Source organism: Rhinichthys klamathensis, unplaced genomic scaffold (genome assembly GCF_029890125.1).
Source record: "Rhinichthys klamathensis goyatoka isolate OS25496 unplaced genomic scaffold, OSU_Roscu_1.1 h1tg000341l_1, whole genome shotgun sequence".
In the NCBI taxonomy this organism is placed as follows: Eukaryota; Metazoa; Chordata; class Actinopteri; order Cypriniformes; family Leuciscidae; genus Rhinichthys; species Rhinichthys klamathensis.
Genome location: NW_026606855.1, coordinates 2,208,165 through 2,231,877, shown reverse-complemented (window position 1 = coordinate 2,231,877; position 23,713 = coordinate 2,208,165). Strand labels below are relative to the sequence as shown.

The window sequence follows — 23,713 nt, the reverse complement described above, 5'->3', positions numbered from 1 at the left end:
GGAAAAGATACGCTCTGTTAGTACGTCATATGCTTCGTTGATCTGATTGGTTGATTTGGCCCGTCTATCACCAACATAGGCCAATCAGCTAACCAGTATTTTCGCTCCTTACCAAAACTACTTCAACGGAAGGTTTCCAGATGGATATGCGGAGCAAATCCATCTGGCGGAGTCAGGTTAGCGTAATCTACCGCCGCGCCGCGACTCATTCAGAGCGATTGAAAGCTGGTAACAGATGAATTCAAGTGAAACATTGTAGTTAAACGAATTCATAATCACAATACTGAAATTAAATTGAATAAATAGTGAAAACATTACAACATAAAACATTGCAACAGAAATATATTAGGCTATCAATGAGGGTCTGGAAGAGCATAAGACGTAATTTAATAGCGTTCAGACGGTAGCTCAGTGGTTAACGCAACATGAGCCTCACGGAGCTTCAAGCGATCCGAGATCGAATCTCAATGTAGCCAACATGCTGTTGGCCGACTTCATTTGTGTTTTACCGTTCTTGATGCTTAAATAGGTAACTGTTTATTAGCGAGTTCATTAACTGTTTATTTATTTAATGTCAAGCGTTTTGTTTAATTATCAATGCCACATTAACGTAAATTTGCTACATTCCATGTCCGCTGCACGACAAAACTGATGAGAGAAATGAAAATAAATAAAAAAAGAAAGCTGATCGCGTCAGAAAATGAAAATAATGAAGCTCGTCTTTAATCTGCTAAATTATTGTTTTGTGAATCATTCACGAAATTGAGTTGACTGACAGTGAGTGATACCTGGCCATAGCAACGGGAGAAATTTTTCAAAACAGATCCATACATTGAACAAATCAGAAAAGACTGATTTTGTTGACTTGACAGACTAACTAAATAGTATTACTTTCAATATAAAAACAAATGAAAATGTAAAAGAACACTACAATTAATTAAGTTTGAAACCCATCGCAAATTTTGAAGAATGTAAGAAACACAGAATCTTATTCTTGCAACATTTTAAATTTGTATTGCCAAAGAAATTTCAGCTAAATTAAACAATTAAAACAGTACAAAACAAAAATAGTCCAAAGCCACATAAATTAAGAACATGCGTTTTTCTTTGTCTGTCTCTCGTGCTGGATCTCTTTTTAGCAAGTTTATTTTGTCTCCCTCCCTCCCTCCAAAAAAAAAAACTGTAACAAATTATTTAGCCTTTGTTGCTTTAAAGACAAAGCATGCCTTGTTGAATTCACCTTACAATAAAACGAGGTTGATCGCAAATTAAAGAGCTCTGTATCTGCTGTGGCATAAACGTGTTTAGTCAACAGTTAATGTTTAGATAATGCCAGATTGTTGACAATCATACACAGTGCTCATTCTAAAACTCTAAAACTCTACAAAACCAGTTGAAACAACTGGATTGAACACTTTAATTGAAATTTTGTGTGAAAACTTTAAATACAAAAAATAAACTACAATATTTAGAATTTAATAAGATATAGGGCCTACATTTGGACACACCGAGAGATTTATAAGAATTTAGCCTTTGCCTGCTCATTGGGCTGGCTATCCGACATCTCCATATGAAAGAGGAACATTAACACCTATTGTGCCGATAAAGCCACTGTCCCTCCAACCCCCCCACAGGCTCTCTGAGACTGACTTACAACAAAAAGAAGTCGCAATTCACACTTAAACCGCTATTCTAGCATTAGACTATTAAAGTGTTGATAATGAAGGAATTAAATAATGTAAGCTACATGTAGTGATATTTCTGTCATGAAACTTTATTACTAAATATTTCATTTCAATAATTCATTCAATTTCAATAAGTTGTTCTTTTTTATTCAAATAAACCTCGAACCACAGTGCTCCGTTGTGCTGCTGTTAAACTAAATAACATTTATAGAATAATTATGAACTTAAATGAAACAATATAGCAACATTTCGACAAAAATTATTTGATCTGCTTTTACATTTTAATTCAGGGCGATTTAGCCTACATTTAATTAGAGCGAGATTTTCCCCCTTGTCCTTTCCTCGTTGGGAAGCGCTCACATCATAGCTAAACATGTTTGAGTAGATCATCTGTACCTCTCAGTTTCAGATGGATTACATAATCAGATAACATTTATTAAATATTTAGACATTTAAAGGCTTTAGACATAGCCGATTTCTTATCGTGACTGAGCTGAGGCAAGTGGTTTTCGGTTCATTTTTGTGACGCGCAGTTCCCGGAGACAGAGACGAGACGACAGCTAAAATGTTGTTAGCCTAATATGAATAGAAGTTTACAGTTTTGAACGATGTAGGCAAAAAATACGGAGTAGCCTATTAAGCTATTTTAGCTGTTATGAGAAAAATAAATCCAAATGAACGCGCCGCCGTGTTTGTCAAACTCTAATTCAACATGCCAGAATAAAACCCGACTTTAGAACAATAGCGCCACTCGGCGTGGTGTGCCAAAACACTTAATTATAAACTTCAATATTTCATTCAAAATAATCTCAACGCTTTGTGACCTTTTGAAAAGCCGTGCATAGGGCCTACATTAAGGCCACTGGAACTAATGAACAACTGAAACGCTGGTTTTGATTTTATTGTTTGTCGTTTAAACGTGCCTGTTGCATATCTCTATTTTATATATTGTATATGGTATATTGGTGAAGTAGCCTATAGCCTATAGGGAATCCCAAAAATTTATATAGGCTATAGCTATTTATAAATTACGATTGGTATTATTATACAGATGTAAAGTCATTCTGTTGGATACTATTTGTTCCTGTGTAAAATGGAAATGCTTGGCAATTTTATTTTATAAATATAAGCAAAAACTATATGGTGTAACAGAGTTTTAGAATAGACAAATCTCTCTGCATTAATAATCGGATATAAAATGCATTAATAGGCTAATATAAAATTTACAAAAGTACCAAGTTTGTTCGGGATTTGAACCCGTGTCATCTAAATGATCGAACCGTAAGTTCTTCCACTCGGCCATGATTTTACTCTTTGTGAAATGACCAAACGTTTGTTTCTCCAGTGTGTTCGTTCACATGAGCGAGAAAACGTTTTATCGTTAGCATATTGTAGACCTTTTACAGTTTAAAAAAAGATGATATCTTATCTGTATGACCAAAAATTACGGAGTAGGCTAGCCTTTTAAGTTCTTTTAGCTGTAATGAGAAAAAAATTAATTCAAGTGAAAGCGCCGCCGCGTTTGTCGAACTCTAGTTCAACATGCCAGAATAAAACCCAATTTTAGAACAATGCGTAGCGCCACTCGGTGTGCCAAAACACTTAATTATAAACATCAATATTTCGTTCAAAAACATCTCAAAACGCTTTGTGACATTCTGAAAAGCCGTGAATGTATTAAGGCCACTGGAACCAGGATCGTAGCTGAAACGCGCTGCATTATCTCTCAATACAGGAGCAGAAGCGCCAGTTCAGATTGTATCGTTTGTTGTTTAAACGTGCGTGTTGCATATTTTTAAAAATATATAATATATTTGATATGGTCTATTGGTGAATTAGGCTATAGCATTGATTACTGTGGAGGGGGGAAATCCCCCACCAGCAAATCGCACCTTGTTACACAACCATGTTTTTAAAAACTCTTTCTGTAGCCTATATGGAACCCCATGAAGTTTTTTTTCTATTTTTTTTAACATAACTGCTTTTGAAATTACGATTGGAATTATTATACAGATTGATATAAATTAAGTCAATCTGTTGGATAATATTTGTTCCTTTGTGTAAAATGGAATCGGTTCATTCATTTTCATAACTCGTGCGTTGGGGGATGGGCATGACACTGACCTGAAATATAAGGACAGTTCTCCACTACGAGGACCATCATGTCAGGGTTAGGGTTTGTGGAAAAGATGTTGCTTTGGGTATGTGTCGGCTGCTTCTTTATTGTGGGTAAGCTGTAGACCCAATATGCACACTTTTCAATCTGGATATGCTTTGTGACTTTCAGTCACAGAGACGTAAACTGTTAAGGCCCATTCACACCAACCATAACTGTGTTAGGGTCCAACCAGCAGACGGTAACGCTCTGTTTATTGTGATCGCATCTTTGACTGCCGCTTATATACTGAAGCATGTTATAGCAGAATTGATTCCGATTGGCTGTCAATTAAGCAATGTATCGCAATACAAAAATGCAACAATATATATTGTGGATAGTGACAATGTGTATTGTGGACAGTACACCCAAAATAAAAATTTCTGTGTGAGGGGAAACAATCAAGTTTACAGAGTTTAATTAGGCATTTTAATCAACAGTTAAAAAAAAGTTACCCTTTTACCACGTCTTGGAGTATCTCTATAATATCGTATCGTGATATGTATCGAATCGTGACATGAGGGTATCGTTACACCCCTACTGCCAATGTTTCTAGCGTTTCTCAGCTGGTAAAATAGTTATGAAAGTGATTTTTTTGTTTTTGTTTCTCTGTGTTGTTATCGTGTAAGCTGTGGTGTAGACTCTGCTATTCCTTAATACTGAGAGGATTTTTTAGGCCTATAATTGAATAGATATATAGTTTTTAGTTTGAACGGGCCTTTTTTAGTTGGTAAAATTCATCCTGTCCTCAGCTAGCGGGGAGGGGTTTGCGTTTAGGGAGATTTTCTTGTCTAATATCTGCATTTTAAGGGTCATTTTAGGAGGGAAAGCATAAATAACATCCGCGTTCATACTAATTTGTTAAATGTTATGCATCAGAATGAAACCATTTTATGACAACAGCATACAATTGCTCTGTCTGATTTCAGATGACCACATCAAAGATGGTTGCAAAGAAAGGAGATTCAGCTTTGACTGGAAAGGAAATGGTATGTTGATGTTTATTATGTAATGTGTATTTGATTTATTTGACTTTATAGACAAGATCTACATGTATCAGCCTCCTCCTTACATGTTTTATATGTCTGTTTGTCCAAAAAAATGGCTTGGCCTTACATGCAAATGTCAGTATCTGCATCATTGTTAGAAACCCAGTCATACTATTGAATGGTCGTGCAACACATTTTCCCCTGAGACGAGAGAAATCCGCTATTTACCTTTTTCACTTCCTCCTAAAATCTTAATTTTACGTCATTGTAGGAGGAAGTGTAAGAGGGGGGGATTTCTGTAAAGACTACAAGCTCTAGTTCCCACCCTTTCAAACCCGCCCATAGGGGGTTGGACCTAATGCGCTAACAGACCTATCACAGATCAGTGCCGTGCGTTTGATTTCACCGGCAGAAACTTTTTCATTTCAGCGGTGCCAATTTCTACTGTACGATATCGAGATAAAAGACGGAAGGAGGAAACTTTCACGGTGAAACTAAGTCGTAGCTTTCCTTGCTGTGCTGTGGATCGTTAATCGAAACCTAGAGGACTATGGGCGCGCACGCCGCTGTGTGAGAAATAAATAAATAAAAGTGGAACGCAGTGTGTGTGTTAAGCTCACCCTACGGTTTTGATATTTGCACTAATAAAGTGTGTAAACATTCGCTCGTTATGGATGAACAAGACAGTGAAAAACGGACGGTAAAAATGACTGAGAAAGCTGTGGAAGAACACAAGTCCAGACAACTTCATGCACGCAGGTATAAGCTATCTCAGCTAACGAGCATGATAAAGCAAATAATTAGTTCGCAAAGTAACTCTTCACTAGAAATTGTGTGAAATGATTTCCAGGCGGTAGGTAGTGGGAGTGGCCTGCGGAGCTGAGCATTGCAATGCACTATGGGGATTGTTGTCTACAATCCACAAGCACTAAAAAGTCATTTTCTGCCTTTTATCGGCCAAGAAGGACCCAAATTAGAAATGTATGCTACTATTCTACTACATATATGACCCACTTTCAATACATATTCATGTCTCAACCGGTGGAATTACCCTTTAAACAGAAAAAAGAATAAAAAAACACCATTATTAACCAGTTAATGGTCATTTCAAGTAATCGTTTCTGGTTTTTCCCCAGTTTTTGTTTCCATTCTTTGAACTGGTTCAGAGCCCTCATATTTACATAATAATAATAATAATTATTATTATATACCTGTTTGCCGTGTAGAGAAGATGAATAGTGTGTTGCTTTTTTTCCCTTAGAAAAAAACAAAAATGGGCCTGGGTGAGGCTGACAGCTCCACAGGTATGTGTGTGCGCATATATTTTAGATATTTATTTGAGAAAAAGGATACATGTTGATTTTATTTTTTATCTTCCACAGTAATTCAGTGTAAAGTGGTCCTTTTCATGTTACACAGGACCAGAGACTAGTTTTCCCTGTGTGCTTATCTGCTGATATTTCACATGGTCCGAAACTGTTTGGATTGTAGGGCTGGAATACATTTTAATTGTTGCTTTTTACCCCTCAGGAAAAAGCCAAATGAATCAGGATGAAACTGAGAACTCCAGAGGTATTTAAACATTTGGGTATATTAAAGTTATTCCATGTATATACATATAGGTGTATAGGTATACATATGTGTATGTATATGTTTGTTTGTTTGTTTGTTTTACAGGGACCAAATTGAGGAGAATTGCGAAAAGGCCATGGAGCCCAAATGAAGTGAATGCTGTCATGAAACATTTCAGAGTCCATATTTCAAAGGGACACCTTGCAACAAAGGCAGAGTGTGAGCAGTGCAAGACTGCAGAGGACCCTGTTCTGAGAGAAAGAACGGCCCAAAATATAAGGGATTTCGTGAGGAACCGAGGTTTGATGTTGAAAAAGAAATCTTCTTAGAGTTCTTCGAGAGATCAGTGTCGCCTTCCATTAAAGGTTGTATCAGCGATTTCAGGCCCAAAAAAGGCCCAAATATAAATGATCACATTCATCTAATTTTCCGCTAGCTGCCCGCTCCATAAGCATGCCGTCCAAAAACCGTGTCTCTGTAGGCAGCCTAGGCTCTGAGATCTGCACACAAAAGGTGGGGGTGTTGTGGTTTGAGATTTTGCGGTGATTGGTTGGAACACTGTTTATTTTGGTTTTGAGTGGTTGGTGAAACCCATTGTTTTTGTGTGCAGATCTCAGAGCCTAGGCTGCCTACAGAGAAGCGTTTTTTGGACGGCATACTTATGGGGCGGCCAGCTAGCGGATCGTTAGGAAAGATTAGATGAATGTGATCATTTATGTTTGGGCCTGAAATCGCTGATACAACCTTTAATGTCTGTGGGTTTTGTTCTCTAAAGTGTTGTTGGGCCAGAAGAGTGTTCAAGACATCCTTTTATTTACTTTTATTAAAACACTGTTTTGAAAGAAATGTACAAATACATGCATTTACTGGAAGGCAATTTAATTTGGTTTTATTTCCAGTGTGTTGCTGAGGTCATTTTGAGGCACACTCCCTCATGCACTTTAGTCCCATAATGGTTAGAGATGCACCGATTACAATTTTCTAGGCCGATTCCGAGTTTGACCTGCCGATACCGATTTTAGCCGATTCCGATTTCATTTTTTCTAACCACTTTACAGCACACACAAATATTTATTTTCTATTTTTTTATTTTTATAAAACACCATATACTTCTACCCAAACTGAATAATAAAAACAAGTTTAAATGGGTGAATTTTCTATAAATATGTTTGAGTCTTCTTCATTTTCTTTTCTGACATAGCCTACTCCAGTTCTTGTTAAAACACACTAGACATGCAAATTGTGCATTTTGGCCACTTTTTGTGTGAAATCATATTTATTTTGCCCATCAAAAAAAGTGTGCTTTCACTTTAATTGAGTGTGAGCAGCGCAGCAAAAATAGACTCTGTGCCGAAACCGCTTCACTGCTGCTCACGCGACGCTCCTGCTTGACGCTCTGCTCCCGCTCCCAGTGTGATGCATTCACTGATTAACATGCACGCTGAAAAAAATACACGCCTCTCACGCTTGCGGTGTGAAACGGCCGTAATTCACGAGGTTTTCTACATGTGCGTTCCGTGTGCACGTGTGATGCTGATGTTAATCATGCGGCGCCCGAGTGCGTTTGACCGGTATAAAATCGGCATATGTCAGACTGACCGGCCGATCGCCGGTCATGGCCGATCACGTGAAAATCGTCCAATTCCGGTCCCAAGCCGATCAATCGGTGCATCTCTAATAATGGCCTTATTAGATCTCAGTTGTTGAGCCTTTTTTTACCATTTGCAAAATAAAAATTGCCCTTTCAGTTTAATTTTGTTAGTTTTTATTGGCTGTCTAGTTGCATTTCTTCATCTAATTGCCCTTTAACATCTAATTGCCCTTTAACTAGTCTTCTATGAAGTGTAAAACTTGCTGATCTTTGATCACTGAATTTTCTCCAACCAGGTTCATTTTGCACCACATGTGTATATGTTGGTTGATATAGCAACAGCACATTGTAGCACTATTTCCTTAGGTGTGCGTATTACTTTTACAGGTTTAGTGGCAGCAAAAAGATGCACAATCATTTGTGAATTCACTCTTTAATGTAGAATAGTTGATTTGGTTTAGTATGGTTAACTCTAATACAGGTACTCCTGCTATGTGTGGAGTTAATAGTGATGTCCATTTAAACCCAGTTTGTCCTCATAATCAAGGATTAGTCAGGTGTTTGTGTGTGTTTGAGAGGTCCAGTTAAACCCAAAATGTCCTCATAATCAAGGGTTAGTCAGGTGTTTGTGTGTGTTTGAGAGGTCCAGTTAAACCCAAAATGTCCTCATAATCAAGGGTTAGTCAGGTGTTTGTGTGTGTTTGTGAGGTCCAGTTAAACCCAAAATGTCCTCATAATCAAGGGTTAGTTAGGTGTTTGTGTGTGTTTGAGAGTGTGTGTGTGAGTGAGGTCCAGTTAAACCCAAAATGTCCTCATAATCAAGGGTTAGTTAGGTGTTTGAGAGTGTGTGTGTGAGTGAGGTCCAGTTAAACCCAAAATGTCCTCATAATCAAGGGTTAGTTAGGTGTTTGTGTGTGTTTGAGAGTGTGTGTGAGTGAGGTCCAGTTAAACCCAAAATGTCCTCATAATCAAGGGTTAGTCAGGTGTTTGTGTGTGTTTGTGAGGTCCAGTTAAACCCAAAATGTCCTCATAATCAAGGGTTAGTTAGGTGTTTGTGTGTGTTTGAGTGTGTGTGTGAGTGAGGTCCAGTTAAACCCAAAATGTCCTCATAATCAAGGGTTAGTTAGGTGTTTGAGAGTGTGTGTGAGGTGAGGTCCAGTTAAACCCAAAATGTCCTCATAATCAAGGGTTAGTTAGGTGTTTGAGAGTGTGTGTGAGGTGAGGTCCAGTTAAACCCAAAATGTCCTCATAATCAAGGGTTAGTTAGGTGTTTGAGAGTGTGTGTGAGGTGAGGTCCAGTTAAACCCAAAATGTCCTCATAATCAAGGGTTAGTCAGGTGTTTGTGTGTGTGTATGCATGATTCATATGGTTACTGATGTCCAGTTAAACCCAAATGGTCAGCAATGTTCATTTAGATACTAATAGCAAGTCTTGAACAATCTTCTCTTTTCACATTAACAAAACCCAAACCCAATCAACTGGAAATATTTAGCTTTATTCAAAACTATCTTTAGACAAAACTTCTTAAAATCTAATTAATAAATTAAGACTGACATTCAAGGTTCAATTATGAAAAATACTTGTGGGTGAATGCATTTGTCAGTGATGGTTAAATAGTAAACTCTCCTTTTGGTTTTTTAATTTCTTAATTTTTAAAGCTAAAATATTTCCGTATTTCACTTTCCCTCTTCTCTCTTTGCTCTTCACTCACTTCACACCTGCTAAATCTCACATTACAAACTCAGGTTAGTTTTCTGAAATCTCTCTTAAAGTTTAAGCCAGGTTGAACAATTGCTGATCATTTCTTGTTTTGTTTTTCTATATGCTGGTATTGAAACAAACTTAAGTGATGCGGCACTCTCATGGGTAAAGTTAGTCCAGGTTATACCAGGTTAGTCCTCATAATTAAGGGTTAGGTGTGTGTGTGTATGTGTGAGATGTCCAGATAAACCGGGGTTGTCCTCATAATTAAGGGTCAGGTGTGTGTGTGTGTGTATGTATGTGAGTGATGTCCAGATAAACCAGGGTAGTCCTCATAAATCATAATTAAATCAGGAAACGCCCACTCCTGCCCTGTCCTTACAGTGCTTTAGTTTGTCAGGTCTTCATATTACCAGACTGTTTCATTAGAATTAAATTCTGAGCAGTCAGATTTTTACCCCATGCCTTAAGGAGCAGTTTAATATTTCTTATTAATCTCTATGACAAAGGGAAAGGTGGGTCCCCATAAACCAGGATGGAACTTTTTAGGGGAAAAAGTCTTTATAAACCACCCGTACCAGTATGTGTGTGTGTGTGTGTGTGTGTGTGTGTGTGTATTCCGGTTCTGTTGTGGATCCGCGTTCAGTGCCGCTGCTGACGTAAGACGCTGCTGACGTGTGTCTGGTGTGTGTGTGTGTGTGTGTGTGTGTGTGTGTGTGTGTGTGTGTATTCGGGTTCTGTTGTGGATCCGCGTTCAGTGCCGCTGCTGACGTAAGACGCTGCTGACGTGTGTCTGGTGTGTGTGTGTGTGTGTGTGTGTGTGTCTTCCGGTTCTGTTGTGGATCCGCGTTCAGTGCCGCCGCTGACGTAAGACGCTGCTGACGTGTGTCTGGTGTGTGTGTGTGTATTCCGGTTCTGTTGTGGATCCGCGTTCAGTGCCGCTGCTGACGTAAGACGCTGCTGACGTGTGTCCGGTGCGTCCGTGTATTCGGGTTCAAATAAATATGGCTGGGCAAAGAAATGCAAGTCTTCCTCTGTGTGGAAATCCTTAGACATGTTTGCGAAGATTGTTTAGTTTCCAGCGTGCGTCTCCCTCAGACTGTAAACGAAGCTCGGGCGCACCAGACACACACACACACACACACACACACACACACACACACACCAGACACACGTCAGCGGCGTCTTACGTCAGCGGCGGCACTGAACGCGGATCTTTTTTATTTTTGGGTGAACTAACCCTGATGAAGTATCACATGACCTATGATAACATAAGTCAGTTTCAATGGTACTAGAGAAGAGAATAACAGCAGGCAAGCTCGTGTTACCTGAGGACTCGTCTGAGAAGACCGCGTCTTTATCATCGATGTGGTCGTAGGTGATTTGCGGGATGGAAATGGCTCGTTCTCCTCCGGGACCCAGAGAACCGTTATCACGCGCGGCCTTGGGCTTCCGCTTGTATCGCTTGCTCTGAGGAGGCAAGAGTCACAACATTACATGGACTACAAGTTTTATGATGCCTTTATTTGTCATTTTCAGAGCTGGATTACCCCTTTGTGAATGGAAAACGATAACAAATACTCTTTAAAAGCGCTTTACCTGTTTGGAACGAGATGAGGTGAGTAAAGGATGGCTGTCTGAACTACTCAATGATAAATGATAAACTTTAAAGTTAAAGTTAAAGACCCCCTATGGTGAATCAAGTTTAAAAAAAAGTAAATTTAAACCTAATAAAAGTGACAAAAGCTCATAACAAGATTACTATAAAAAAAAGAATTAAAATGAAAGCTGAAAATATAGAAAAGCCAATCGAAAATATTAATAAATACTATAACAACATATAAATAATACTAAAATAACACTAGTTTGTAGAAACATTTACACCGAAAACAACCAATAAAGCACTTTAATTTATCTTTTCACCTCCTCATATTTTATGGAAAACAATGGCAAATACTCTTCAAATAATTTTACAAAAAAGCAAGCAAGTCATATGCACCATAAGGGAGAGTAAATAATGATTTTTTTTTTCTTTAAATGCCATTATGCATTATTGCATGCAGAGAGTAATTCAGACGAGCGGTGACGTACGAATCTTAAACCCAAAAACAAAGCCACATTAAATCTCATATTTAATCTGATAAGCAATCGACTCGGCAGTTTCAAGTAACTCTTTGTTTCTTCCCAAGAATCGCTGATAAGCTGAAAAATACGATTCATGGGGCAAAAAAATCCCACAGATATGAATTTCAAATTTGCCCTTTATTGGAGAGCATCATGAATATGCATTTTGTGAATTTATGAATTCTGCGGTGACTTTGCAACCTACACAAGCGAATACCTCCGGAGTAAAATATGAGTCACGTCACACACACACACACACACACACACAACATTCAGGGCTTCCCACTGGCCTGAATGAAGTAAATACAGGACGGATGAATGAATGAGAGGTTTATGAACGGGAGCAGTCACACGCCCGCGCGGAAAGAGTTGGACCCAATATGTTTTGGAGTCAGAGCTACACAAAGATTGTTTTGTTGTTCTTGCGCTACACAAAGGTTTTGCTCCCAGGAGAGAGGCTGCGATGACATCATGGCATTTGACTGAGTCTTTGTGCGAGAGAGACAAAGGGGGTCAAGCGGGTGAGCGAGAGACAGCGAGAAACCACTGCATCCCATGACATCAGGGCTCTCGCGGCGCTTCTCACACCTAAACCTACATCATCTCCTTTAAGTTCACCTTGAAAATCGCCCTGTGAAATCCACCGCGGGGTTAAATCGGTGTGTTAATTAAAATGTTGAATGGCAAAAAGCTTCTGGCTGCGTGTCAAACGCGCAAAAAGTCACTCGAATGCAGCGTTGGGGAAGTTAAACTACTAGCTTTTCATCGTCTGAACTAGTTAAACGACGGTCAAGCTGTTTAAAAACGAGATAAAATATAGTTTGCTACACTACAGGCTTAAGGTATTTAACTTAAGTTGGTTTAAAAGAGTTTTTTTTTTTTTAAATACTTACCTATTTTTTTTTTTTTGCAGACATATTTACACTAAAAACAACTAAAAACTTTTTTTTCACTTCCTTGTATTTTTTGTATTTAGAATCGATTTCCAATAGATAATCTAAAAATCAATAATATTGTGAAATATTATTTCAATTTAAAATAACTGTTTTCTATGTGAATATATAGTAAAGTGTAATTTATTTTAGTGATGTCAAAGCTGAATTTTCAGCATCATTACTCCAGTCTTCAGTGTCACATGATCCTTCAGAAATCACTCTAATATGATGATTTGCAGCTCAAGAAACATTTATGATTATGGTCATTAAAAGCAGTATTTAAATAAATATGTATATGCTGAATCAGTGAATCGTTTTCTAAATCAGTTAATTTATATGAACAACCCAAAATGAACTGATTCAATAAAACAAACTGATCTTCACAACTCTAAAAAGTAGCTGGAAAAGTGCATTTGAAGGCAAAATGAAGTAGCATTCACAACACATTTTATTTCAACACTGACATATTTCAAACCAGGAATGTGTATTAAAAATATTAGGAACCATCCAAATGAACCCATTTCTACAAGTAAACGACAAATATAACACTTGGCACAAAAAAACCCAGCAGGGTAGCCATGTGGAAAATAGTCTGTTACTGGACAAGCTAAAAAGTCTTTTACTACTGTCCAATGTTAATCTAACGCCATCTAAAGCCTCTCCTGTTCACCTACGCCCTGCAGAGGCCTTTACATGCATTCTGGGAAATTCACATGAGCCTATAGAAAGGACTTAACGCACAATAAGCCCCTCTAGAAAAATGCTTGCACTGTCTGGGCTTTGCAGTGTCCCGCTATGGAGGCTCAGTCGGGACAATCGACAGGAAGGAACGTGACAATGACCGAAAAACAACACAAAGGGTTTGAAAGACAAGACAGAGAAATATCCGTTTGCAAACAGGGAGTGTGTGTTTCCTCACCAGCCGTCTGAAGTTGCCCGGACTGGAGTTTTCCGAGTGTATGATGGGAATGTAGTCGCCCGTCAGCACGTACATCTTCCACGTGGCCGTACACCCGTTGGCCTTCTCGCAAGCGTAGCATCTCCACAGCGTCTGAGTTACATATATGAACGCAATAAGGTACGAGAGGAGTGCTGTATCGTGAATAAGTCACGGCTGAAGGGCGGAGTAACACCTTCATCCGTGACTTATCCACGATAAGCCTCGAGTACCTTGTTGCTTTTATAAAACGGTTACCACACAATCGAAATTTTAAAGCCTAAAAATATGCATCTATGCAACTTTCATGAAGTGTAAAATCACTAAAAGCATTCCTTCCGCTGGAAAAAATAGTCCCTGATCTTGAACAGCAACCGAAGTTACGTTACATTATTTTGCTGTTAGACTGCGGCAAAGAGTGTCTTTATGAGTGAGTCAGTCAGTAGAGAAGACTTTTATATTGAAAGGACAAACTTGTGAACAAGGAGAAGCAAGACAAAACTGACAAATGACTAGCGCACGGAAAACCCCTTAACTGTTAAAAGGACAAGATATCACAGCGGACATTCAAACTGATTTTTTATTACGAATATTTGATGACCTGAAGGAAGATGCTAAATCTACTGTAAATGCAGGTACACACACTCACTTACTCGATCTCTTCAATGAACAATATCAATGAGAACAAACATATGTTTACGTTGCTAAGAGTGGTTGCTAGGGGTGTTGTGTAGTGATCATAGAACAGTTGGGTGAAGCGGTCGTGAATAAAACACAGCTATTGACCAATCAGAATCAAGGACTGGAACTAACCGTTTTATAAAGTATATGAGGAGAGAAATGATCAGGGAACGTGTTGTGACCGTTGAAGGAGAAGTGGATTGTCACCTGTATGAGAGAGGCTGCGGCGGGAATCTGCCGGTTAAAGTGTTTCTGTCTCTGTTTCTGCTGGACTTTAAGAGCAAAGCCCGATCCCAGAATGCCCTGCACACAGAGGAACACAGTTCAGACAATCGGCTACTACAAAATAAATAAACTAAATGGAAAAACTTGCCATAAAAGTAAAAAAATTAAACATTACCATTGTACGGTTACAAAATAAAAGCACAATAAATATGTGATATTCATGAATGATGTTGATAGAGTTTTATACCAATTAGAATTTAGTTATATAGTTTAACATATTTTTATATTAATGTATTATATATGTTGTATAATGTATAAATATATTATTTATATTTTTATGAATTTACTATAGAAGTATTACATAATTTATTTTATTATTAATTTATTTATTAATAATATATTAATGTAAAAGTATATATATATATATATATATATATATAAAATGTAAATTTGTATGAATTTATTATAGAAGCATTATTATATAATTATTATATAATTTATTGTATTATTAATTTATTGATTATAGCCTATATTCATTTAAAATTATATATAATGTATACTTTATTATAATTACATAATTTTATATTTATTTATTTTATATTAATTTATATATATACATAATTATATTTTTATTAATTTATTATTGAATAAAAAAAAATTCGGATTATATATTCATTTAAAATTATACAATTTATATTTACATAATGTTATATTAATTTTTATTATATACAGTATACACTTTTTTTTTTTTTTAATGCAGTAGTTGTGTTTGATTCAAATTTTGCAGATGCATGTTATATAATGTGTAACATGAGGACCGCGGGCCCCTGAGGCCCCTGGAGGCCCTATCACTCTTAAATGGACCACATTAACCCCAGACCCCATTACTGAAGGGCCTCCATAGGAAAACACTGCCCCGGGGCACCAGACAAGCGCAGAGAATGTGTGTGTGTGTGTGTGTGTGTGTAAAAAAGAGAAAGACAGCAGTCAGTGTGTTTACCGCAGGCAGAGCAAAGAAGGAGATGGCAAACACGCTAAAGCAGGAGGCAATGGCCTTCCCAATCCACGTCTGAGGGACTTTGTCTCCGTAGCCTATCGTAGTCACCGTAACCTAAGAGAAAAACAGTGTCACGGTCATCAGTTTTAATGATCTTTGCTAAGATGAACTAAAATGGACAAAGCAACAAAGACGAGACAGTAGGAAAACACCGCTTCAACATACTACTGTATAAAACCACATTCAGAACAACTTGCAATTTACTAAAAATTCACTTTGAATGCTTTTGCAACGGCCTAGAAATGCCCTGGCAAACCCTAGCTCCTATAATACTATCACATCTCTTTAAAAAACACCCAGAACATCTTAGCAACCATAAAGAAATGGCTAAAAAAAAAAAACACACACACACAGAACATCCTGGCAACCAAATAAAAATATTCTGGCAAACTACAAACTGGCTAATTTAGCATGCATGGGCAAAAACCATTCGTTTTCTACCGAAAAGTAAAAAATTATATTTGTTTACGTCTATCTTGACCAGACATTAGACACAATATGGTTTATTTACATTTTGGAAACACCAAATACACATCACATTACAAAAAGGGTCCGTGGAAACGTCAGACGTGACATATTTAAGAATTTCTGAGTATTTTCTAAGGCGTCTATTGAAGTTCACGCTCGGTTCGTTTTTCCCCTAATCCTGCACAAAACGTCGGGTTTCAGCAAATGCAGGAAAACAAACACGCCTGTAGCAGCACGTGAAAGCGTAGTCCGCTCGAGAGGGCTTTCTGGTGACGAGGTGTGTTTGCAGTCTTTCCATTCAAGACGGACAAAAAGAGCTAAAGTAGGACCAGGCGTCATACAAGTGCTCTGGGTGGCGAGAGAGTTTAATCCCACCACTGAACATCCAAAAGACCACAAAGGCCCCGGCAAGAGGGAGTCCACAGTCACCGGGACTCAAGTGTGTGTTTGTGTGAGACTTCGGGACCCCTAATATTCTCAAACCAACCAATTCACGCAGAGTTATTGAGTCACAGAGTTCAGTCGATGTTCTACGTGTGTGGCAAAACCAAAGCTAACATCTCAGTGTGTGTGTGTGTGTGTGTGTTTGCGTGTGTGTGGGCTGCGATTACAGCTCTAGTTTTTTCCCCCGTCTTGTCTTTAATCCTGCTAAATGTATCTGCACACTGCTCTTCTTCCTTTTCAAATCAAGATATATGGTTTTTTAAGAGCAACTTGAGAAATATAGCCACTTTTTATAGCATTATTGTGTATATTTTAGAGTGAGTGGAATTCTGTATTAACCAATTAACGTCTAGATCTAAATATATCTGTTTTATAGTTGTAAATACGCAAGAAGTTTGGACATTTATTCTATTTACAATTTATATTCATATACAAAACTAATCTCATGCATTAAAGAAGATGGTAATACTTTAACACAAGGTCCCATTAGTTAACGTTAGTCAATGCATTTATAAATACTGGAACAAATGTATTGCTCATTGTTAATCAATATTCGTTGTGAGTTCATGTCAGCTCAGGTTCATTAAATAATAACAGATACAACATTTGATTTTAATAAAGTATTATAGTTGGGGGCCTTAAGCACATAAATAGGTTATTTCGCGCAAATTCATCTAAAAGCGCCAAATTTGCCACAGATTTAGCACAGGTCATACCGAAATGATTTAGCTAGGGCACCGGAGCCAGCGACCCTCGGGGCCAAGATGGCGGCCAAATCCAATATGAATCCCGCCCGAAAAAGCGTTTTGGCTTCAGTCTTACCAGTCTTCTTGATATACACAATCATAAATGTAAGTATTCCTATGGGTTTCCCATGGTCAAAAAAGGTAAAATCGACATCAAGTTTGTATTTGTATCTCATCTGGCTCAAAAGCTATAGCCGAATCCCTTTCAGGCGGCGGCCATATTGGATTTGGCCGCCATCTTGGTCTCAGGGACCATTGGCTCGGGCGCCCTGGCTAAATCATTTCAGTATGCCCTCCTCAGTTACATCTGTGCCAAATTTGGTGCTTGTAGATGAATTTGCGCAAACAATGTCCCATTTACTGTAAGGCAGCCATACTACAGCCCAAAATGCTTTTTTGGACAGCGGCCATATTGGAATTGGAGGATCAAGGGGTCCAGATATACTGGGTCATAAATATAAACATTCCTATGTGTTTCCCATGATCAATTAAGCTGAAAAACATATCAAGTTTGTATTTGTAACTCATGTGGTTCAAAAGTTATACCCGGAATCCTTTCGGGCAGCGGCCATATTGGATTTGGCCGCCATCTTGGCTCCGCCAAATTTGGCGCTTTTAGATGAATTTGCGCGAAAATGTGCTAATGCCCCCAACTATTGGTAAATGTTGAAATTAACATAATTAAGATTAATGGGTAGTGGTTTTCCAAAGTTACGAGCCACTCAGCATTTTCACTGGCCACAATTTTTACATCAATACCATGAGGAGAAACTGCCATATAGATATATTTAATATCATCTCATAATTTGGCAGCCGGTATATTAGGCTGCTGTCACTTTAAGACCTGACGCACGGATCCATTACACTGTTACACATGCGTTTTCTTTCTCAACGGTTTACGTTCACTTAAAACATAACTGACTGTGTTTACGTGAATACTCGCCAAGACCGGCATTTTGACATTATGTTGTGTGTATTTGAATGTTTAATCGCAATAAGCAGCGAAAAGAACTCAATTTAGTCCTAAAAGAGGCGCTTTATGTGCCGCACTTGCAATCTGAGCACAACATCTGCGGGAATGGGTAAAATTATGCGCAATACACGCAATCCCATGACGAAATGTAAGCCCTGTAACCGCAACAATATTGATCCGGAGCAACTGAAACTCGCTGTCAGAGAGATGAGAGATGAGAGAGAAAGTGAGCTGGTATTGTGTATCTATTCTGCGGGATATGAGTATCAGAAGCGTTTCAGATTTTTCAGTATCGATATGCATCAAAAAATCGATATTTTTGACAACACTAAATTGCACTTAGTTTAATATTTCAGATGCCTTTTTAAAAGACTACAATTTAAAATTGTATATACAGTATTATATATAAAATTAACCCACCAAAGTGGCTAGTAGGAGTGACTGTGTTAAACACCACTGCTGAAATACACACACATTTCGCGTGTTAATGTCAAGTCCTGATGTTAACTAATGTTAAACGAAACCTTAAGTGTTAGACTTTAGATACTTAGTATAGTAAAGTGTGTCCAAATTCTTGACTGCTATTCTAAAGTTGTTAAACTACATCTTTTAGGCTTCTGCAAACTTTTTCGTAAAAAACATTTGAATACTTTCATTATCTCCTTAAAAGAAACCGAGAGGCCAGTGGAAACAGCAGCAGCTTTGTTAACTTAGCAAGGAGCGGTTATGATTCATGTGGTTCATCATACGGCTGTGTATGTGTCACGCCAGCTGTGGTCTGCACCTGCAACTCCAGAGAAGACAAACACACACGAGGAACCAAACGGTAAAAAACAGTGGTTTCACTTTATTTTGATGGTCCCTTTAACACATTCTGTTGACTATAAGTAACATTGCACCTACATGTCAACTAACTCTCATTAGAGTATTATCAGAGTATTATTAGAGTATTAATAAAGTATTAGTAGAGTATTAGTAGAGTATTAATAGAGTATTAGTAGAGTAGAGTATTAGTAGAGTATTAATAGAGTATTAGTAGAGTATTAGTAGAGTAGAGTATTAGTAGAGTATTATTAGAGTTTTATTAGAGTATTATTAAAGCATTAGTAGAGTATTAGTAGCGTATTAGTAGAGTATTAGTATAGTATTAGTAGAGTATTAGTAGGGTATTATTAGAGTATTGGTAGAGTATTAGTAGAGTATTAGTAGGGTATTAGGGTATTAGTAGGGTATTATTAGAGTATTAGTAGAGTATTGGTAGAGTATTAGTAGAGTATTAGTAGGGTATTAGTAGGGTATTATTAGAGTATTAGTAGAGTAGCATTAGAGTATCAGTAGAGTATTAGTAGAGTATTGGTAGAGTATTAGTAGAGTATCAGTAGAGCATTAGTAGAGTATCAGTAGAGCATTAGTAGAGTATTAGTAGAGTATTAGTAGGGTATTAGTAGAGTATTGGTAGAGCATTAGTAGAGTATTAGTAGAGTAGCATTAGAGTATTAGTAGAGTATTAGTAGAGTATTGGTAGAGTATTAGTAGAGTATCAGTAGAGCATTAGTAGAGTATTAGTAGAGTATTAGTAGAGCATTAGTAGAGTATTAGTAGAGTATTAGTAGAGTATTAGTAGAGTATCAGTAGAGTATTAGTAGAGTATTAGTAGAGTATCAGTAGAGCATTAGTAGAGTATTAGTAGAGTATTAGTAGAGTATTAGTAGAGTATTAGTAGGGTATTAGTAGAGTATTAGTAGAGTAGCATTAGAGTATTAGTAGAGTATTAGTAGAGTATTAGTAGAGTATTACTAGAGTATCAGTAGAGTATTAGTAGAGTATTAGTAGAGTAGCATTAGAGTATTAGTAGAGTATTGGTAGAGTATTAGTAGAGTATTAGTAGAGTATCAGTAGAGCATTAGTAGAGTATTAGTAGAGTATTAGTAGGGTATTAGTAGAGTATTGGTAGAGCATTAGTAGAGTATTAGTAGAGTAGCATTAGAGTATTAGTAGAGTATTAGTAGAGTAGCATTAGAGTATTAGTAGAGTATTGGTAGAGTATTAGTAGAGTATTAGTAGAGTATCAGTAGAGCATTAGTAGAGTATTAGTAGAGTATTAGTAGAGTATCAGTAGAGCATTAGTAGAGTATTAGTAGAGTATTACTAGAGTATCAGTAGAGCATTAGTAGAGTATTAGTAGAGTATTAGTAGAGTAGCATTAGAGTATTAGTAGAGTATTAGTAGAGTAGCATTAGAGTATTAGTAGAGTATTAGTAGACTGGTAGGGTTAGAGTTAGAATATAGTTGCAAAGTTACTTATAGTCAACCTAATGTTCAAAAGGGACCATCAAAATAAAGTGTTACCAAAAAAACACAAACAAATAAGATCTCTTTAATGTCTCTATTGTTTCACTTGTACAATAAGATTGTATTTGCATTTCTCCTGATAAAAAGCTCACAGTAATCTTCACTAGAGTTTCAGAAGAGATGCTCAAATGTGTTCTCTATATGCTATGCACATTAACTTTATAGCACTATACTCTTACTGTTTGGTAATTATTAATTATTAACTCATTAGTCTGTTGTTTTTTCTTTAAGGAGAAACACCCGAGACAAAAGTTAATATCTAAATAAAGCACGTCTTTTTTATTTAAAGAGAAATGTCTTACATTATTGCATAACACTTTCATGTTTAAAGCTGCCGTCGGCAACATTTTTTTGATCATATTCAGTGAAATCGACACTATAATCTGACAGAACAACATAAATAAAGTGGTTTTAGAAAAAACCCAGAGCTTCTAACTCCACCTGGAGCTTGTTATTTGTTTTGCAAAAATCCACAGCTCCCGGTTCATCATGTCCAATCAGCGCAGGGGGGTGTGAGATCTGACTGTCAATCACAGATCGGGCACACGCCACCCCTCGCGCACGTTACAATCACATGCACACGCCTGAAGTTCGCGCAGTAACGAAGAGTGATGGCGGAAAATCAAGTAAGCTCATTTAGAGTATAAATGACGTTAGCAAATGCAATCTATCGGTACATTAGCCAGGACAGCATACCTCCAAATACTCCATGGTGTTGATGGATGCTGATGAGACGGGCGCGTTCCAGGGCTCTCAAGTTTTGAAGACAGGTAAGAGTGACACCCAGCCGACGGGGGGTTGGATACATTTTTGTCATTGGTTGTTGCGTTAAATCTTACCCAGATACAATAGTGCTATTTTCTGATTGGCTATTGTGTAGCTCGACGAACAACACCAGAGGAAACACGCTTGATTCATGCCGGTTCCACAGTGAGAGCGGCGCGGCCAGAGTTTTGGGCGCTGCGGCATATTAAATATATTACAAATAGTTTTTCAGCGTGAGAAATACAATGTGTGGCGGGAGAGCGTGACAAAAGACCGAAATGAGTGACTGTCACGCTCAATGCGTGACACTTGAGAGCCCTGGCGTTCACTGAAAATCTGGTGCACACGCACTGACCAGAGCTGGCACTGACGAGCATGAACTGGGTGGGAGGGTATCCGTTGATAGTGGGGGAGGGGCATGAGAGTTGTAAACATTCAAAATTTTCCTAAATCCACTCAATCTGCCAGACTTGCCGACTGGAGCTTTAATGGTGTTTTTTTCTTTTCTTCTAGTGACGAAGTATGTTTAGGAGCGGTTTAATTTATGACACTTAATTAAAATAAAAAATGAATTAAAACAAAATGAATTGACATTTGTTTTGAAGAATTGTTCATTCTGAAAACACAAAGTGGAGACGTATATTGGATTATGTTGCAAATATTGTTTGAACGCTGTGTCCAAAAAAAAAAAAAAAAAATGAATTCAAACGAAATCCATAAAATGATTGGAACCCCTAAAAGGCTCCATATATGAAGCGCCTGACGGAACCCTTTAAGGTTCCATATAGAACCTTTGCTTTATAAGAGTGTAGATATAACAATTTTCCTCAAATATTCTTTTTTCCTTTCCAAGTTCAAGTCGATACCATCTGTAATTCCTCCCTTCAATCTAAAGTTTTGTAGACTTCACAGAGACAAAAGCGAGACGACCCCCATGGAGGGTTTCTCAATGCCGCCTCCTCCATACAAACAACTGCTTTTGTCCACGACTCGAGGGCCAACGGGTGGCCATACTCTTTCTGACCCTCTTCACGGAGAGGTACAGCCTCTGCAATTAAAGCTTTAATTAACGGATCCGACACTTTACGGCGCGGAGGAGAAAGCTCTTTGAGCAAGAGGTGAAAGGGACATTGGCCAAGCTTTTGTAGCTCAGATTCCCCGTACAGGCGTACGATTGGTTTCTCATTACGGTTCACACTAAATTCAGCTTTTTAATTAACTGCACTGGAAACTTCATCCAGGACCGATTCCAATGGCCTTTTCGAGTGGGTTGATTTGGAGCTGGATGTTTTATGACCCTCTTTTCTTGTGTGGTTTGCAATGTGACAGAACAAAGAAAAATCACACGCATTTTAGAGCCTCAAGTTTCTGTTGTGGGTATAAACATTCTCACCAATCCCAAAGCAAGACCCCGAAACTCACCAGACCAGACGTGATATCAAATATAAGCTATTGGAGACATTACTGTTCATCTAACATTGGCATATTACACCCATAACCAATCCAAACTGAGGCTCAAAACCTAGTAAACTCCAGAAGTAGGCAGAGTTTTAAAGGGATAGTTCACCCCAAAATGAAAACTCTGTCAGTAATTACTCTCCCTCATGTTGTTCAACCCCGTAAGACTTTCGTTCATCTTCGAAACACAAATGAAGATATTTTTGATTAAATCTGAGAGCTGGATCACTCCTCCATAGGCTTCTTAAGGGATCGAAACTGGCCGGCCCAAAAGTTATGAAAGACATCGTTAAAATAGTCCGAGTGACTACAGTGGCTCAACCTTAAAAGGCAAACTATGCAGGAATTCCGTTTTTGTCAAACAGCGACCCCTAGAGTCGCTGTGGAGAACTTGTATTTAACGTTACTGTCGTAAATGCCACTCACGCAGAGCGTCTGCCATAGACTGGTCTCTGCACTCACGGCCTGATACCCCTTTGAAGCTGTTATATGAAGGTACAAATCTTGCATAGTGTGCCTTTAAATAAGAGATGTGTTTTTGAACTCAACCTGAGCGCTCGTGTCCGCTGCTATCAGTGTCATGGATACATAGTGTCTCTTGTGGCGGCGCGCGCAGTCTTCACTCGGACGCGCTCTTCAATCTATCGCCGTTGCGGAGACTCTCTATTCATTCCGGTGGAATCACAAAATAAAATGCACACAAACTTTGAAAGATTTACTTACTAGTCCATCAACAAGATCGCCAGGTCAGCATCGCTGTTGCATCCAGTCAGTGCTGCTTTTTAGCTCACGCCAACGAGTGAAAGCCCGACCGAGTGGGACTCTTGTCCGGTTCCTCACGCGGTCAGATTCTC

General features: G+C 38.1%; 1 protein-coding gene across 1 annotated transcript in view; it reads right to left on the bottom strand.

The window, feature by feature from the left end:
• The window catches only part of kcnq1.2 (potassium voltage-gated channel, KQT-like subfamily, member 1.2), a 94,724-nt gene that overhangs the window by 44,918 nt on the left and 26,093 nt on the right, over positions 1-23,713 (bottom strand). Inside the window, exons 7-10 of the mRNA XM_056272609.1 lie at positions 15,597-15,707; positions 14,579-14,674; positions 13,673-13,804; positions 11,023-11,164 (exon numbers count right to left, since the gene is read on the bottom strand). Of these exons, the coding sequence (XP_056128584.1) occupies positions 11,023-11,164; positions 13,673-13,804; positions 14,579-14,674; positions 15,597-15,707 (481 nt within the window). The remainder of the gene's footprint in view (positions 1-11,022; positions 11,165-13,672; positions 13,805-14,578; positions 14,675-15,596; positions 15,708-23,713) is intronic.